This window comes from Chaetodon trifascialis, chromosome 21 (assembly GCF_039877785.1).
Source record: "Chaetodon trifascialis isolate fChaTrf1 chromosome 21, fChaTrf1.hap1, whole genome shotgun sequence".
NCBI classification, from domain to species: Eukaryota; Metazoa; Chordata; class Actinopteri; order Chaetodontiformes; family Chaetodontidae; genus Chaetodon; species Chaetodon trifascialis.
Window position 1 is genome coordinate 5,700,880 of NC_092076.1, and position 17,117 is coordinate 5,717,996.

The 17,117-nt window shown below is 44.8% G+C and overlaps 2 protein-coding genes across 2 annotated transcripts; one reads left to right on the forward strand and one right to left on the reverse strand.

Annotated features, from left to right (window-relative positions):
• Nucleotides 1-5,357: 5,357 nt before the first annotated feature.
• On the reverse strand, nt 5,358-8,411 carry arl3b (ADP ribosylation factor like GTPase 3b). The gene is made up of 6 exons (XM_070990290.1): nt 8,317-8,411; nt 7,646-7,789; nt 7,391-7,507; nt 7,220-7,270; nt 6,477-6,662; nt 5,358-6,379 (listed from the first exon to the last, which is right to left on the reverse strand). The coding sequence occupies exons 1-6, from the start codon at nt 8,317-8,319 to the stop codon at nt 6,332-6,334; spliced, it is 549 nt and encodes a 182-aa protein (XP_070846391.1). The 5' UTR covers nt 8,320-8,411; the 3' UTR covers nt 5,358-6,331.
• On the forward strand, nt 8,393-16,983 carry sfxn2 (sideroflexin 2). The gene is made up of 12 exons (XM_070990289.1): nt 8,393-8,874; nt 11,613-11,849; nt 12,347-12,517; nt 12,608-12,706; nt 13,097-13,172; nt 13,458-13,543; nt 13,999-14,059; nt 14,153-14,219; nt 14,300-14,349; nt 14,436-14,485; nt 14,575-14,622; nt 16,136-16,983. The coding sequence occupies exons 2-12, from the start codon at nt 11,695-11,697 to the stop codon at nt 16,233-16,235; spliced, it is 963 nt and encodes a 320-aa protein (XP_070846390.1). The 5' UTR covers nt 8,393-8,874; nt 11,613-11,694; the 3' UTR covers nt 16,236-16,983.
• The last annotated feature ends 134 nt before the right edge of the window (nt 16,984-17,117 follow it).

The following is a 17,117-nucleotide window of genomic DNA, read 5'->3' on the forward strand; positions in this document are numbered from 1 at the left end:
GGCTGCCTTCTCCCATTTGACAGTTCGTGCACGAATCTCTAAAGACTCGTTAGCTGCAGGACAAACCCATTCAAACCAAACTTTAAACATCTCCGTGTCCGCCCAGCACAAACAGGGCTCATGAGTATGTGTGGGTGGAGGTCTGCAGAGAGAAAACAGGATGGAGAGAGCTCGTCTTGAGAGGAGTCGTCGGTCGGAGAGTGTGTTTGTTCCCCCCTCAGCCTGATGAAGCTGCTGCGTTGATGCTTTACCCAACCCAGCGTGTGTGTGTGTGTGTGTGTGTGTGTGTGTGTGTGTGTGTGTGTGTGTGTGTGTGTGTGTGTGTGTGTGTTGGAATGAGCAAACAGGGAATGGAAATTAAAAAACTATTTTAGTATCAAAATTTCCAGAACAGCAGCTTCAAGGAATAGGTAGTCATTTTGGGAAATAAGTTTATTTGCCAAGACTTATATGAGACTGACAACACTCCTCTGCTAAATATGAAGCTGGAGCCTGCAGCTGGTTAGCTTAGCTTAGCACAAAGACTGGAAACAGGGGGAAAAGCTAGCCTGGAAACACAATCAGAACCAGAACCTCTGGCTCATAACCCCTCATAAAACCACTGTTTGTCGTTTTTACAGTCCAGTTTATATGAATTAAACTAGATTTAACGTGTTTATTTGCGACCTTTAGTCAGAGCCAGGCTAGCTGTTTCCCCCTGCTTCCAGTGTGTATGCTAAGCTAGGCTAACTGGCTATAGCCTTGTACTTAAAGGACAAATAAGAGAGTGGTGTCAATCTTCTCACCTAACTCTCAGCAAAGAGGTAAACCAGTAAGTATTTCCCTTAACAGGGTTTGTGGCGAGGTTTTCTTTGTTAATTGCTGTTTCTTACGTCAAGACTGAACTTTCAGTCTCAGTCTATTTTCACGGTTTTCACCGATGCGTTGGTTTGAGTGTCCGGACGCCGTTTCTTTCCTCCTAACGTCAATCAGTGGTTGACATACACGTGAAAACAAACACGTTAATCATTTTGCTCCTCCTTCGCCTCACTCCCACCTCCTTCCTCTCTCGGGCCGGTGGGAGGTCTGATGTGCTGCCTTTTTTTTTCTCACGTCAGCAAACCTCAGCAGAGGCGCAGGCGGCCAAGAACTGTGGGGTCGGAGGTGCGGCGTAAATTACAACGCTGCTTTTCTGTCTTTCACTCTCAGACACACACACACTAACGCCCCCCCCAACCCTTCCCAACTGACACACACATTTTCTCACACTTGCACGCACAGCTGCTGCACAGCTGTCTGATCCACAAGGAGGGAGAAAGGCCGTAATTTGGTCGCCTACATTTCTGATCTGTATCTCTGAAACACACACGCATGTATGCACACACACACACACACACACTGTGAGGTTAAAAAGCTTTTATCAGCTAATGAAAAAACCACAGAACCCTCTGCTGTGTCATAAAGGTTAAAAAACACAACACCAAAAAGACTACTAAAAGAGAAAATTGGCTTTTTTATTTGGATTTTTTAGCTTACATACATACACAGAAACTGTTGTCCTCAGAGCTCTTGTCAATCAAAGTTTTCAAGGCTGTCATATCTGTGCTATAAATACAAAGCCACAACAGCTAGTTAGCTTAGCTTAGCATAAAGAATGGGAACGGGGAAAGCCTGGCTCGGCCTCCCAAAGCTGCCGACCAGCACCTCTAAAGCTGACTAATTAAGCTATAGCTCGTTAATCCACACCAAAACCTGAGTTTCAAAAAGTCAATTAGTCGTTTTATGAGGGGACCAGTTGCCAGGCAACCAGTGGAGACTCCAGGAAGTCTGGCGCATAACCTCGGAAAACAACAAGATGTCAGTTTTCAATTTGATTTCCGACTGAAAGGTTGGGGCACTCTGTAAAACATGGATAAAACAGAAGGTGATAACGTCCTCCTCAACAAACACTCAATTTAAAACAGCACAAAGACAATATATTTTATGTTTTACCTCAAAAACTTTGTGTAAATATCTGCTTATTCTCAACTTGATGCTGCAACATGTTTCAAACACGTTGGGACAGGAGCAACTAAAGACTGGGAAGGATGTGGAACGCTCCAAAAACACCTGTTTGGATCGTTCCACAGGTAAACAGGTTCATTGTAACAGGTGAGAGTGTCATGATTGGGTTTGAAAGGGGCATCCTGGAAAGGTTCAGTCATTCACAAGCGAGGATGGAGCGAGGTTCATCACTGTGAACACATGATTGGATAAAGGAGATCACTACATGAACACTTTGCAAAGCCACTGGTCAGTGAACAGCTCATTTGCAAATGTTTGCATTCTGTTTTTATTTACAGGCTTTAATATCAAGCTTGTATTACCTGTCAGTTAGTCAGCTTTAGAGGCGCAGGTAGTTGTTCGATGAAAAGACTGATATCACAGTAAATGTGCAGCCAGTTAGCTTAGCTTATCTTAGCTTAGCATAAAAACTGCAAGCAGAGCAACATCAGGCCTGGCTCTGTCCTAAGCAAAGCAGAAAATCAGCTTATACTAACAAATCTAAAGCTCACATATTTACATGTTTTATCTTGTTCCACTTCATACCAGTAACCCAGCATCACCAGCTGTGTACACCAGTTGGCTCTAGCTGGTGCCAAGAAGCAGTCCAGCACATAACCTCTCATAATTTTTTGGCTATATTGGTTAATTAGTTGACTTTAGATGTGCTGATAGCATTGGACAGAGCCAGGCTAGCTGTTTTCTCCTTGTTACAGTTGTTATGTTAAGCTAAGCTAACACGCTGCTAGCCATAGCATCATATTTACTGTGCAGGCATGAGAGAGGTATTTATCTTCTCAACAAATTCTCCACCAGAAAGCAAAGAAAAAGAAAATTTTCCAAAACATCTAACTGTAGCTCAGAGGGTGTTATCGTACTGAATTTTCCATGGTGCTTTGTGAGAATTTAAGAGCCAGAAATGAGGAACAATACTGGTACATTCTGTCTGTGTGAGAGGAGAGGAAGACTGGACAATGAGAATCTTTGTGAGAGAAGAAGAGGCTGTTTGCGAGTCTCTGAGGGTCTCTGAATCAGTCACGTACAATGTTACGCAAAGTAAAACACACGGCGTGCTGTTCCTGAAGCAGGAACACACTGAGACATATAACACCTCCAAACGCCTTCTTCTGGCCAATTATTGATGACTTGAATGCAGCTCAGTAAAGCCTGTAGGTGACAGAGATGGTTTTTTCAAACACACGCCGTCTCTAGAAGCTTTAAAATTAATTTTACAGCCACAAGACAAAGAAATACAGAACACAGGATGCAAAGTCAGTAAGGAATAAGACAAAGGCTCAACAGCCATTGCTGCCCTGTGAGGCTGAATTACAGACATGTTGATAAAAAGCGTCTTCATGATGTAAAATAGTGAGCGTATTATAAGAGTAAAAGAAGTCTGCATGGATATTTTGAAGCAAAGACGTCTGAAAATAAATAATAAGGCTGTTCTTATGCATGGTGGTGCTATAAGCTAAATGCTAACATGCTGATGTGTTTTTACATGCTGATGTTTAGCAGCTGTAATGTTTGGTGTTTAACATGTTTGCCATGTTTGCTTAGCTTGTTAGCATGCTAACATTTGCTAATCAGCACTGAAGACAAAGTGCAGCTGAGGCTGATGGGAACTTCCAGGCATTTTTGAGACAAATCCATCCTCTGATCCAGCTTCCTGAATGCTTACAGATTCAGGTTTCCTTTTTGTGTGGCTGTGGTGTTTCAAGAGCCTGGACTTGCACCTTTAAAGTGATTCTAGTGGGATTACATCAGCCAGAGAAAACATCACAAAGCTCCTGTTCTGCACCTTTCAGGTAGATTAGATACAGACACGAGCAGATGCTCAGGTTGATCATATATAGAAAATACAGGTCATGTGACCACCTTTGGTGGAACCCAGAGACCGAAGCCGATGGGATGTGCTCCCAGCTTTGCCTGAATAAGCAATAAATGGATCCAAGCCAGCCCTTGACTGGGCAGGAAAGTGATCAGACCACCGCTCATGAGGGCCTCCCACTGTCCAACCACGTAAACCTGTGATGAAAAGCCAAAAGCAGCACAGATCTGAATCCAGTCTGAGCTGGGTGGAGCCTTCACAGGAGCTGCATTAACTAAAGAATTCACCAGAGAACTGGACGTCACATTTCTGGGCCAGTTGTGAAAGTATTACATCCTGTGTAACAAGAGGAAAAAAAGAATATTTTTCAGGACTTTTTCTCTTAGTTTTGTTGGAGGACATGTTACAACTTTAACACTGTTATGGTGAGCTCAAATACCTCAAAGAGGAAGAAGGCAATGTTGTCTTCATCCACCACAACCCTCTAACATGCAGGCATCACCGGTATGCAGGTGGTCTCATGTGTACCTGCAGCCCTCTGTGCCCTGCAGGTGGATTAAGTTTGTGCATTCCAGATAGTTCGTTCAACGTGGGGGGGTGGGGTTCAAGCTGCACAGCCTCTGCTGCTCGGCCTCAAGGCCATGAGGCGTTTACCCAACCAGGTGGATACAGCAGCACCGCCTGTCTGCTAGAAAAGAAAAAGTTCCTGTTTTTTAAATCCTTTAATAGAAGTGTGGTGTCCTCCTTTTGCAGGATGGACATCAGAGAGTGATTTCCCCCGTCTCACATTGTTTGATTTGAATAGTTTTAGGAACCTGAAGATGGAAAGCTGCTCTATATTGAGCTTTAAGGTTCATTGTTAACCTCAAAAGAAGTAAAATTTAGAGATAAATGAGAAAAAAAAATGGGAGGAAAATTTTTGTTTGGTCTTATTCATTTTCCTAGAGATCATCTCATTAGATTTATCTGCAGAAACCACAAGTATAGGTGAATAATAATAATAATAATAAATTCCTGTAATTTAAGGAAAAGTCCTAAATGGACCCTTAAGTTTGTTTTTTACCTTTTCTGGCACAGAGTTTGTTATGAAGACATTGTGTTCTTCACTTTGAGCCTGCGTCACTGATCTGCAGAGTATTAGTTGGTACAGTTGGTGCATTTGAATTATTGTTGAACTATTCAGTCACTTTGGACATGTATAATAACATAACTGCTTCTCAGAGCTTCAAAAGAGTTCTCCTTTGAGACAAGTAATCTCATTACTCTCACACATTTTAACAACAAATGCAATGCTTTGTTTAATTCAACAGAGCTGCTGTCTCCACGCAGTCCTCCACACTCGGTTGTTGTCACAAACAGCTGACTTCACCTGCTGCTGGTGTGTGACCGCTACAATCTGTTAAGATAAAAACAAAAAACCCCTGCATGATGTGAGTGAACTAAAGCATGTGAGTGCAGAAAGCAACTTAATCCAAAAAAAACATAAAATTCAACAATGTCTGAATTTTCTTATCTTTTTATTCACATACAGTACCTTCAGTTCTGGACAGATTACATTCAAGAATATCAAAAGGAAAAGCCAAGAGAGTGAATTCCCTCACTAACCCAAAGAGCACAATGAAATGCATTGGGACATAAAGTACGTAAACCGCTGTTAAAAATCTACCAGCATTATGCAAACATTATAGACTACAGAGTAACTTATACTCTATAACATGCGCATAACGTCACATATGAACACAGGGCCGAGCTATTTACACTGAATCCAAAAAGTGTAGTTCCTCTTAACCATTTAATTTCCTCTTTTTTTATACATATTAACATGTACAGTATTATTCTTTGTGGGGAGAGTTGGACCGTTTCTCCAACATCCTTGAAATCACACACGCCACACCAGTCGTCGTTTGAAAGCACTCTACGCTCTACTTCACCATAAATAAAACAATTACAAAAATATACCTCACTTCAAACAGAGCCATAGCAGGAAAAGCGCTTCCAGCTATCGTGGAATGATTAAAAAAAAACAACACATATCGACCTGTAAGACTGAGGTGGAGGAAAAGATGTGAAAACCGGTTTAAAGAGCATGCTGGAATTCCAATGAAAGACAGCAGTTTAATGGGAATGTCTGAGGTTGTGACAGGCTGTGGACGGCGGCTGGGATTGGCCGGGGCAGCGGTGGTGACGTGGGTAGTCTGGGTGGAGGGGGTTGATTTCCTGGCATGGGTCCCCTTTGAAGTCAAACCTCCCTCCTCTTTGTGGAGGCCAATGCGGGAAAATGTGTTGAGATTAGTAAACATCAGCGATGAGCGAATGCAGGGGGTTAAAAACTCCAAGTCCATGTTGGATTAGTAGTGTGTTTACATTCACAGGTATATCCCATCGTACTAAGGCTCAGGAGGGTGCGATGTGTGTCAGTGTATGTGTGTGTGCTTGCTGCAGCTGTTCCTCCTGAGTAGAAGAGTACTAGAAGCGAAGCTACTTTTTCTTGGAGTTGACGCTCTTGCAGACCCAATTCATGCCCTCCTGAAAGTGAATTAAACAGAAATGGCAGCACGGTGAGAACAACGGCGGGTAGAAACAAAGGCAAAAAAGGGAAAGCTGGGCTTGTACGCTCGCTCACCTGAATCCCCTCACCGGTGAGGGCCGAGCAGGACTGGATCTGCCACATGCGATCCCGGATGGTGTGCAGATTGAGACCCTCGGCGATCTCAGAGGCTGGGGCGGCTGTCAGCAGGTCCTGCTTGTTTGCAAAGATCAGCACAGGAACGCCGCTCAGCTTCTCCTCATCCAACAATTCGGCCAGCTCCTGCAACACACATGAACATCTGTTAATTATACATAAACACACACACACACACACACACTGCGACAGAACAAGAGCAGACTCCGGCGCTTCATGTTAATAAAAAGCTGAGCTGGAGACTCAAAACTTGAAACTTGGACTCAAGTGATAAAGCTCACAGATATGAAGACCTGATTCCTGTGAGACTGGTTTGGACCTGCTTAAATCCTTGAACCATCTATAAGGCCTCTGCACTGAAATTAGTCTATTGTGTAATAAAAACATGTGAAAGTCAACGTTAACACAGTGTTCAAGGGGAAATGCTCAAACGTCATCCATCTCATTAATGGATGAATAGATGAAATCAGTGCTTCTGACTTCTCAAAAGTGAATATTTTTTTTGGGGGGGGGGTTTCATGTTTTTTTAGGAGTCAGACAAAACAAGAGGTTTGAAGACAGTCTGGGAAAATGTGATGGACATTCTTCACTATTTGGGGACATTTTCTACAAAACATGATGGAGCGAATTGAGAACACCACAGTAAATGCACACCATCACCAAGCAAAACATGCAGTGCATACCTGACCCGTTTCCTCGAATCTCTTTCTGTCAGCGCTGTCGATGACATAAATCTGAAACAGAATGGAAGTTCTCCTTGTTAGCATGAGCAGCAGGTCCTCAGTGTATGTGTGATAAACGATGAGTGGATCAAAACCGTGACGTCTTTGTTGTGTTTGGTGCGCCAGGCTCACCAGCACATCAGTGTTTTCGAAGTAGTTTCTCCAGTACGGCCTGATCTTCCTCTGTCCTCCGATGTCCCAAACATTCAGTTTAAAACCCTGAGACTGCACGCTCTTAATGTTGAATCCCTGGAGGAAGCATCAAACATCTGGCAGGTTAGACAGAAGAAGCAGAACAATCCATACATCTGCAAGGAGCAAGGCCACCCACCCGTGTTGTATTATGTCTGTTTGCCGGAGGTGTGTGCATGAAACTTTCCTCCGTACCTGTGTGGGGGTGATGTGGCTGATGTCCTCTGATGCCAGCTGTTTGAGCAGGGTGGTCTTGCCGCCGTTGTCCAGACCCAGCAGCAGTATCCTAACCTCCTGGTCTGGCGTGCTCTTTAGCTTACGCAGGATGGACAGCAATCCCTGCAACAATCGGTGAGAGCAGCCATGTGATGTTACTTTGCCGGGGGGACAGGGGGAGCACTGTTGCAGCTAGCCACCATTGCAGAAATGCATCTCTCTTTCTTCCTTCCATCCACCCGGGCTCCTCGCTTACAGGCCGTGGAAGTGCATTTCTTTTGGGATGAGCGAGCCCGCTCCTAACGGTACCGTTATATGAGGACAACAGCAAATCGTGTGAGTAGTTCGCCACATTATCTTTCTTTTTCTTGAGCCTTGCCGGCTGGCTGTTTCAGAACGAGGCTAGTTAACGGCACGCAAACGTGAGCTAAACGCAGCTAACGTGCCCGTGCTAAGCTAATCTCCCCAGATAACTGAACGAAGCAACAAGGCAGCTTCTGCAGTTCAGTGTTTTTCTCGAAAAGTTGCGAGCCGCGGCAGCCATTAAAGCGCAACTGCATTCAAGTGAGCGTTACTTAATGCGAATATTTGCACATTTTGCGCTTGATGTTAACAGTTATTGGCTAATTATTGCGATAAATTAAACTCACCATCTTGTTGCCTTCTCTCCTGGAGACGCCGCCGAGGGTTACTAAGGGGCGGGTGACGTCATACGCACAGTTACGCACAGGCTCGAGCACAACCCCAAGTATGGAGGACGAGTTAAGCTAGCTGCCTGGTAAATAATTCAAATGTAGGCCAATAGTAGCACCACATGTTTCATTTCGGGGACACGTCTTGTCTACAGACATTACAATAAGTTACTGCACACACATCTGCTTCATGTCTACACGAGACGCAAAACAAAGCCGCCATATTGTCAGAGAGATAATTAGCTCGCTAGTTAGCTTAACAGTTACGTGTCACAGCAGCCGTAAACTCAAGCGTTTGGCCAGTTATAGCCAACATCTTGACCGTGGCTCTTTTATTTTTGTAGTAGATAAAAGCGTAACAAAGCGTCAGGTTCGGTTTTCGCCGGTTTTCACGCAGGGAGCTGCCCCAGCTCGTGATTGGAGGACGACATGCCACGTGCGCCCGTCCTTACTATGCCACATGAGCACATTTGATTACCTGACAGGTTGCTCTACAGGGCGGCTGAGGAAACTGAGGTATGTATTCTGCTTTTTGTCATTAGAGATCGCAGCCTGTGTGTCGATGCTTCGGCTCGGTGTGTGTTCCTTCTTTTTTGTGCTTCTTGCTGAAGTCAGACTCAGCTGGAAACTCGAGTACTGAGTTGCATCACTCTGAGTTCCGACTGACTTCACTCTTTTCATAGTTGTGTATTCGGTAGACTGAACACAAGACCTCGTTCTGTCCACACATCCAGTTTGTCTTTGTTAAGGAGCTGTATATATACACACATTTGTACATTTTGTGCGTTGATTGACCGATTGGGCGGTAGTTATCAGATGCTGGATGTGCTCTGGCCTGTAGATCCTGTTTGTTGAGCCTCTGGTGAAGTTTCTTCCAGTCCCTCCAGTTTGTGTCAACCATTCTGCAGTGTTTTAACTCTGCCTTCCCTCGTATGCAGGCCTGCAACTACCATCCTCATGGTTTATTAATTTATTTAATCTAGTCAAACATGTTGCAAATGAATAACAGCTGTCCACTGCAGTTTCCCAAACTGACTAGTTCAAACTGCTTGTTTTGTCCAAGCAGCAATGATCCAAAATGTTCAGTTATTTTCTTAAGTAATCATGTGATTTGAATGAATGGTCACAGTATAGTGGAAAAAATGCCATTCCCAGTGTGTGTTGAAGAAAAGCAGAAAATCCACACAGCTAAGAAGCAGGAGCAGGTTTGGCCTTTGTGCTTGGAGACTGAAACAAGTAATCGATCATCCCAATAGCTGCAGATTCTGTTGATCGACTGCCTGATTGATCGACTCATAATCCCAGCTCCAGTTCTTAGTCGTTTAGGTATTCACTTTCCTGTCATAGAAGATGAAGAAATGCAGAAAATATTCACATTTTAGCATCTGGAACTTTTGAATTCTTTTGTTTTCGTGATATCTTAGTTGCAGCCTTCATATGTTCTTTTCGGTCTCTCCATTTGTACTCCTTTCAAAACGCCCTGTTGGGAACGGGCCGGTTGCTTGGCCTCCGGTGTTGCAGCTTGCAGCTTCCTCAACATGATCGACCTGCAGGGCCGGAGACCCTCCGCAGTTCTAGATCTAAAACTAAACTTTATTAACAACACAGTAATATGACAAAACCACACCAGCTTCAGACAGTTTATTGTTAAATCAAATTTGCATCTGGAACAGCTGCGTCGAGAACTGTGAGGGCTCTCCATCTCTGCAGGTTGATGTTTCTCAGCTCTCTCTAGAACCGGTCATCCAAACTTCTCCACACTCGACACTGCGCTTCCTTGAGTCCTGAGCAACACACCTGCCAAATGTGAAGCTGATCGGATCAACAGTCGTGGAGAAAATCAAAGGACAGACAGACCTTTGATATTAGCAGGATATTACATACAGTGTCTTTAAAACAAGGCCCAGTTTCCATGCAGGGAGCAGCAGTTTCATCCTCTGAAGCCAGGCCCAGTGTTTGTTTATGTATCCTTATAGATATGTTGCGGTATGTATGCAGTGTTGACTTCTGGCTCATGTGCAGTGTTCTCCACAAGGTTCAACAGACCTTCACCTACTTTCTAAACAAATAGCTCCAGAAACAATCCAGTTCCAACCAGACTGAGAGCACTGATACACTCCTCTCCTTATTTACCGAAGATTGAACCACACGAGGCAGACTTGTGTTGTGAGATTTCACAGAATACCGGTAAATAATTAGTAATGTAGTGATGAAGATGCGCAGAGGGATGTTTGGGTAGTTTGGGCTGCAGTCAGCAGGTTCTGATTCCTCCGGTTGGGTAATAGGAAACAGAGTGCTGAAGCTGCAGAAACCCAAAATGACAACCGGTGGAACCATTTACCAGGATGTGGTCAATGATTTCTAGAGGAAGTTTGGCCCTTGAGAATTTTTAGGGAGGAACAAGAGTCTGTGTTTGTTCAGGGCTGTGTCGGGTTTGAACCCAAGAGCGCTCGCTGGCAGGCAGCAAGTGCAGCAGCTTGGCAGGGGGCTCGAGCCAAAGGGCGGCTGACCTCATGCCCACCAGACTGGCCAGGGTTCAAGTCCAACGTGACAGCAGTGAACGGTTTGCACTCTTATTTAATGTGCCAATTATTTTCTGATTTTATTAGTCTATAAGACATTAAAAAAAACTAAATAAAGCCTAAAATTTGGCTTTACAATGTTTGTTTTGACCAACAAAAACCCAAAGTTACTGAATTGACAATTGCATAATGCAAAGAAAATCTTCTTTGAAACCAGTTTTTTCATCTTTTCCTGAAAAATGCCTGAAAAAATTAATGTAAAGATAAATATATTTTTAAACTAATTGTTTAATTGACCAATGGATGCAGCTCCATGTGCTTTTGCACATTACAAAAAGCAATTTTATAAAAAAGGTCAAATTATGGATTAATGGGAAAATTGGAGGTCTAAGCTGGTGGTTTTTGGTGGCTTTCCATTGGATAGTTCACACACACACACACACACACACACACACACACACACACACACACACACACACAGACTCACTCTGTGGGAATGGGAGTTCAAAGGTAACACGGTCTGTCCCTCTGTGACCCACTGAGCTCAAACTCTGTTAATGTTAGAACAGGCCGGGCTGCTTTGACAGCAGTCGTGACCCCGGCTGTGAAAAACCGACAAGAAACATGCGTGTAAGTCATTTCTACCAGCGTAGGTCTTCGTTAGAGCCGGCCGGCCTCTTGTCTCTTCTTTATTTCCAGCTCATTCTGTTATTATTCCCCTGTTTTCTCCAGGTTTCGACTGCAGCTGCCGAGCGACCGTCTGCAGACTTTAACTTTTTAATGCAGTGAGCTGGGACTGCTTTTTAAAACCACGATGGCTCTGAGTTCATTCGACATCGACGCACCACGATGGGATCAGGCCACGTTTATGGGCCGACTGAAACACTTCTTCAACATCACAGACTGCAGGACGGCGGTCCTACCCGACTCACGCCTGGATGAGGCCAAAGCTTTGGTGGAAAGCTGCAGGTAAGAAGATAAAAAGCGAATGTGAACTGAACATGCTTTCACACAGAGGCTGGAACTGTAATTTACTGATAGCATGACCATCCTCACGCACGTTTTCTGAGAGGAAATACAACCTAAAACTTAATATATGTCACGCTGTTTCTATAAGTTTGGTCATTATAATGAACTGTACTCCAAGTCTCTCAGGTAATGTTTGTTTCTAATTGGTGCAAAAACACATGAGCCTGAACAGGTTTTTAAAGATTAAGTGAGTATAATATATCAGACAGAAGTACAGATGTAGCGCACAGTATGTGAATTCTGTTTTCGGGTGGACTTCCTCCGTCTTTTTGCCTCACACCCTGGGGTCTGCAGTTTAACTTCTGCAAGTTTAAACATGAAAAATTAGCTAAAGACAAAGAAAAAGTGAACGTGTCTGCATGTAATCGATGGTGCGAAGATGTCTCCTGCAGGCCTGTGTTGATGTGTTCAACATGTGTGTTTTTGGTGCTCTGCAGGGCGGGGTCCGTCCCTCCCGGCACCACGGAGGAGCAGCTCCACTACGCCAAGAAGCTGTACGACTCGGCCTTCCACCCGGACACGGGCGACCGCATGAACCTCATCGGCCGCATGTCCTTCCAGGTCCCTGGAGGCATGGCCATCACCGGCTGCATGCTGCAGTTCTACAGGTACTGAGGGGCAGAGAGAGCGAGCTGCCGTCCCTGCAGCCCACATTTCACAGAGGAAGCTTTAGAGGTTTCATCACTGTCTGTTTCTAGGACAGTTCCTGCTGTGGTGTTCTGGCAGTGGGTGAATCAGTCCTTCAACGCTCTGGTCAACTACACGAACCGTAACGCCGCCTCCCCCATCACTCCCAAGTAAGAGTTTACTGTCATGCCGGTCGATTCTCTGCCTTTTTACTGTTTCCTTGAAAGCCTGTAATGCATCAACATGAATGCCAAAAAAACCTGCGAATGTTTGACACTTTCAGTTAAAAATGTCTGAAATGATGGTCTTTCGATAGGCTAATCAATGAATCGATGCAGCTGTTGTCTGCACTGTGATGAGAATGCGTCATTATTTAATGCAAAATAATTTAAGTGCCAACTGAGAGGACGAAGACGCTCGTTTTCCTTCATGTCATTGAACTTTTAAACCATCTGAATGAGGCCTGACGTGAAAGTCTCCTCTGAATGATGAGCGGCTGTCACTGAAGCCATCAGTGTCTCTACTCTGCATCTGAAAAAGGTTTTCATTGTCTCTCTCAGGCAGATTGGAGTCGCCTACGTTACGGCGACCAGCACAGCTTTAGCAACAGCAGTTGGACTCAACCTCTACACAAAGGTACACACACACACACACACACACACACACACACACACACGTATAGTGCTGAATTTGTCACTAAAGTCATCCTGATAATGTGAAATACTGAAACACTCCGATGTGTTTCCTGTTAGCAGCATTAGCCCTCTTTTAAAGCCAGTCATGATCTGGACCAGGTGAATTGTGGGTAGTGACCATTATCCCGCAGCCATTCTGCATAAAGTGTCGTCACTTTCGGTATTTTGATGCTAATACTTTTTCACCTGACTTTTTTTCTTTTTTTTTTCTGTCTTCACGCTGCAGAAAGCTCCTCCTCTTGTGGCTCGCTGGGTCCCCTTTGTGGCGGTGGCAGCGGCTAACTGTGTTAACATTCCCATGATGAGGCAACAGTGAGTCCTGAGCTCAGTAGATCTTTGCCACAGCTTTTTGTCGGGGCTGTAATCATGGAGTGATGTGTGGAGACCAAATTTGAGTGTAACATCTCAAAAAAGAATAATGTTAGATGTCGGTATATATGTTGTTTTTCCAGCCATGCTAACAGGACTGGAGATAGCCTCAATATCTGAAATATCTCAACAGCTATTGGACAGATTGGTGTCACATGTGTGCAGACATTCATGGTTCCCAGAGGATGAATCTGAACCTCTCTGCTGATTTGACTTTAACTGTATTGATCCTGTCATGTTGATTTCCTCTATTTCAAGCTACAACAGCTAAACAGAGCTAGTTTTGGCTCAAACTAAAGGAAAGAGTTAGCAATGTGACATAATCACTATAGCAAGTTTAGCTAACTAGCAAACTACAATGATTTACATTCTGCTTCCCTTCTGTGTCACTTTTTCAGGGAAATTCTGAATGGCATTGCCGTGACGGATGAAAACGGCAACAAACTGGGCCACTCCACGGTCAGACACACTTTTATTTTAGAAATACAAACACAGCAGCTTTCATTTAGCGCTCATAAACCGCCTTTAACTCTTGCTGTGTCTCTCCTGCAGAAAGCGGCAGTGAAAGGCATCACTCAGGTGGTCATCTCTCGGGTCACCATGGCCGCTCCAGGAATGAGTATGTTAATATTCCATCGAGCTCTTCCACCTTATCCTCGTCTTCCTCTCTTGACTTCTTTTCTTCTTCTCTTCTATCAGTCATCCTCCCCATCATCATGCAGAGGCTGGAAAAATACAAGTTCATGCAGGTCAGACCTTTAGCTTCATTTCCGTCCTCCTGCTAAGCTCCTCCGCTTGAAAGCGTCCGTCCTCAGGCTCTTCTGTCTTTTCACAGAGAATCACGTATCTCCACGGACCCATTCAAGTGATGATGGTGGGAGTGTTGTGAGTAGAGGGAGTCACGGGGGGGTTGAATTTGCTCAGGGGTGTTTCATGGAGAGAAGTAACTTTGTTTTGTTCTTGTCTTTTTAAAGTTTGATCTTCATGGTGCCTGCCGCCTGCTCCCTCTTCCCTCAGAGATGGTAACAAACCTGTTTCTGTACAACCCAGATCAGTGATTTTTTTTATGATTATGTGCTTGTTCTGGTAGTTCTTGGTAGTTTAGCCAAAGTGGTTCCCAACCAGCGGCACGGTGGCGCAGCAGGCAGTGCGCGTGCCTCAGAGCAAGAAGGCCGCCAGTTCGATCCCCGGGTCGGGCCTTTCTGTGTGAAGTTTGCATGTTCTTCCCGTGCATGCGTGGGTTCTCTCCGGGCACTCCAGCTTCCTCCCACAGACCAAAAACATGCTCATTAGGTTAATTGGTGACTCTAAATTGTCCTTAGGTGTGAGTGTGAATGGTTGTCTGTCGATTGACTGTCAACCGGTCCAGGGTGTACCCCGCCTCTCGCCCGTTGACAGCTGGGATAGGCTCCAGCCCCCCCGCAACCCCGAAAAGGGATGGTCGGGTATAGACAATGGATGGATGGATGGTTCCCAGCCGAGGGGTCGACCCATCAGAGGGTCACCAAATGTGATAATTAGTGGGAGAAAATCTTTACATTTAATGAAATATTGCATCAAGGGGCTGCACGGTGGCGCAGCAGGTAGTGCGGGTGCCTCACAGCAAGAAGGTTGCTGGTTCGATCCCCGGGTCAGGCGGGGCCTTTCTGTGTGAAGTTTGCATGTTCTTCCCGTGCATGCGTGGGTTCTCTCCGGGCACTCCAGCTTCCTCCCACAGACCAAAAACATGCTCATTAGGTTAATTGATGACTCTAAATTGTCCGTAGGTGTGAGTGTGAGTGTGAATGTTTGTCTGTCTTTGCATGTGGCCCTGCAATCGGCTGGCGACCGGTTCAGGGTGTACCCCGCCTCTCGCCCATTGTAGCTGGGATAGGCTCCAGCCCCCCGCAACCCCGAAAGGGATAGGCGGTATAGATAATGGATGGATGGAAATATTGCATCATTCCACAGGTAAACAGGTTGATTGGTAACAGGTGATAGCATCATGGTTGGGTATGAAAGGGGCATCCTGGAAAGGCTCAGTCGATCACCACTTTGTGAACACATGATTGGATAAAGGAGATTAGTACATGAGCTCAGGAACACTTTGTAAAACTATTGTCTGTAAACACATATAGTTTATACAGACTTAGAGCAGAACTCCTGGCTCACTAACTCATTATAGGGAATTAAAAATCAGTGTCGTAACAGCCGCAGGGCAACCAGACGTGATTTTTTCACACATTCTTGCAGCTCGACTCCTGACAAAATCCATATTTTAAGAAGAGTTGTAGAAAATGTTCTTGACCACGATGTTCTGCAAATAACTAGCAGCTTACTTTCTTAATTGTGCTCATACATTTAGTTATTTTTCTGTGTTCTCCCAAACTCTTTGGTGCTGTTTCCCCACAGTTTGTTCAGTCTGAAACCTTCTGCACAAGCAAACAAACCGGCATCAGTTTGTGTAATCAGACAGAGTACGTTCTGACCGCGTTCCTCGTCTTTTCTTTCTCCTCTCCGCCTGTCCACATGCTCCCTCCTCTCTCTCTCTAACAGCTCTATTCCTGTGTCCAAGCTGGAGCCCGAGCTGCGAGAGTCCATCGTGTCAAAGTACGGAGACGCCATTCAACGTGTCTACTTCAACAAAGGCCTCTGAGGCTGCGAGGGCGTGTTAGCATTACATATTTGACACCGAATCCGTGCTGTATGTGTTTAAGTAATTCATTCTCTAATCATTAGTCATAATGAGATGCTCTTCTGTCTCCGTCATCTTCTCACTGGCTCATTGGTGGGAATTCATTTGTTATCGAAGTCATGTCACTTTTTAAATCTGATTCTGCCTCTTTGGTTCACAGTATTTCCTGTTTTCTTGCTAACAGATACAAGGGGCACTGTGTACTCCTGTCGAGAAACCAAATGATCTCATCTCAGGAACGGCGCATTACTTTGCCTGATTAGATCTCATGTTAGTTTGTCCTTCATGGTGCGACTCGTCCGTGGTTGTTTTCTTTGGCTGCTTGTTGGCGTCTCAATGTGCTCTTGAACCGTTTCGGCCAAGCTTCTTACGATCTGTGCCTTCTACAAAGTGGCAGGAGCGACAACGCCGCTGGATTTTGTTTTTTTTTTTTCTTTCCTCAAACCAATATTGGGTTCACTGTGAAACTGGAGGAGTACTTCTATGCATGGGTTAACTCTGGGATGGTCAGTGTGGCATGGACGTTGTGAGATAAAGGTGGAGGATACTGCCCTCTTCTGCCTGAATGGAGGTAGATGCAGTACGACTTGTTGGCATGATGATTTATCTGAAAGGTTTGCCAGTCGGATCGTTCCACTGCGTAAACTCAGACTGGTGCCACAATCCTCAATATAAGCTGGAATAAAACCACACAGATATTTGAATTGCAGTATCCTGCTGTGTTGCTTTTTGTGCGTCTCTGTGTGTGATACATTTTGGATGAAGAGGTTTTAGGTTTGATGAAAGCAGCAGCGCCTGGACACACAGTGGTGGAAGAACTACTCAGATCCCAAAAACCAGCCG

Excerpts from the sequence above, each read along its gene's own strand:
- arl3b (XM_070990290.1), bottom strand. Across the intron at positions 7,508-7,645 it reads GCCACATCACCCCCACACAG|GGATTCAACATTAAGAGCGT; the intron begins GTACGGAGGAAA and ends TGCTTCCTCCAG. Across the intron at positions 7,271-7,390 it reads TCGAAAACACTGATGTGCTG|ATTTATGTCATCGACAGCGC; the intron begins GTGAGCCTGGCG and ends ATTCTGTTTCAG.
- sfxn2 (XM_070990289.1), top strand. The coding sequence starts at position 11,695 with ATGGCTCTGAGTTCATTCGACATCGACGCACCACGATGGGATCAGGCC. Across the intron at positions 12,518-12,607 it reads TGCATGCTGCAGTTCTACAG|GACAGTTCCTGCTGTGGTGT; the intron begins GTACTGAGGGGC and ends GTCTGTTTCTAG. Across the intron at positions 14,220-14,299 it reads CATGGCCGCTCCAGGAATGA|TCATCCTCCCCATCATCATG; the intron begins GTATGTTAATAT and ends CTCTTCTATCAG.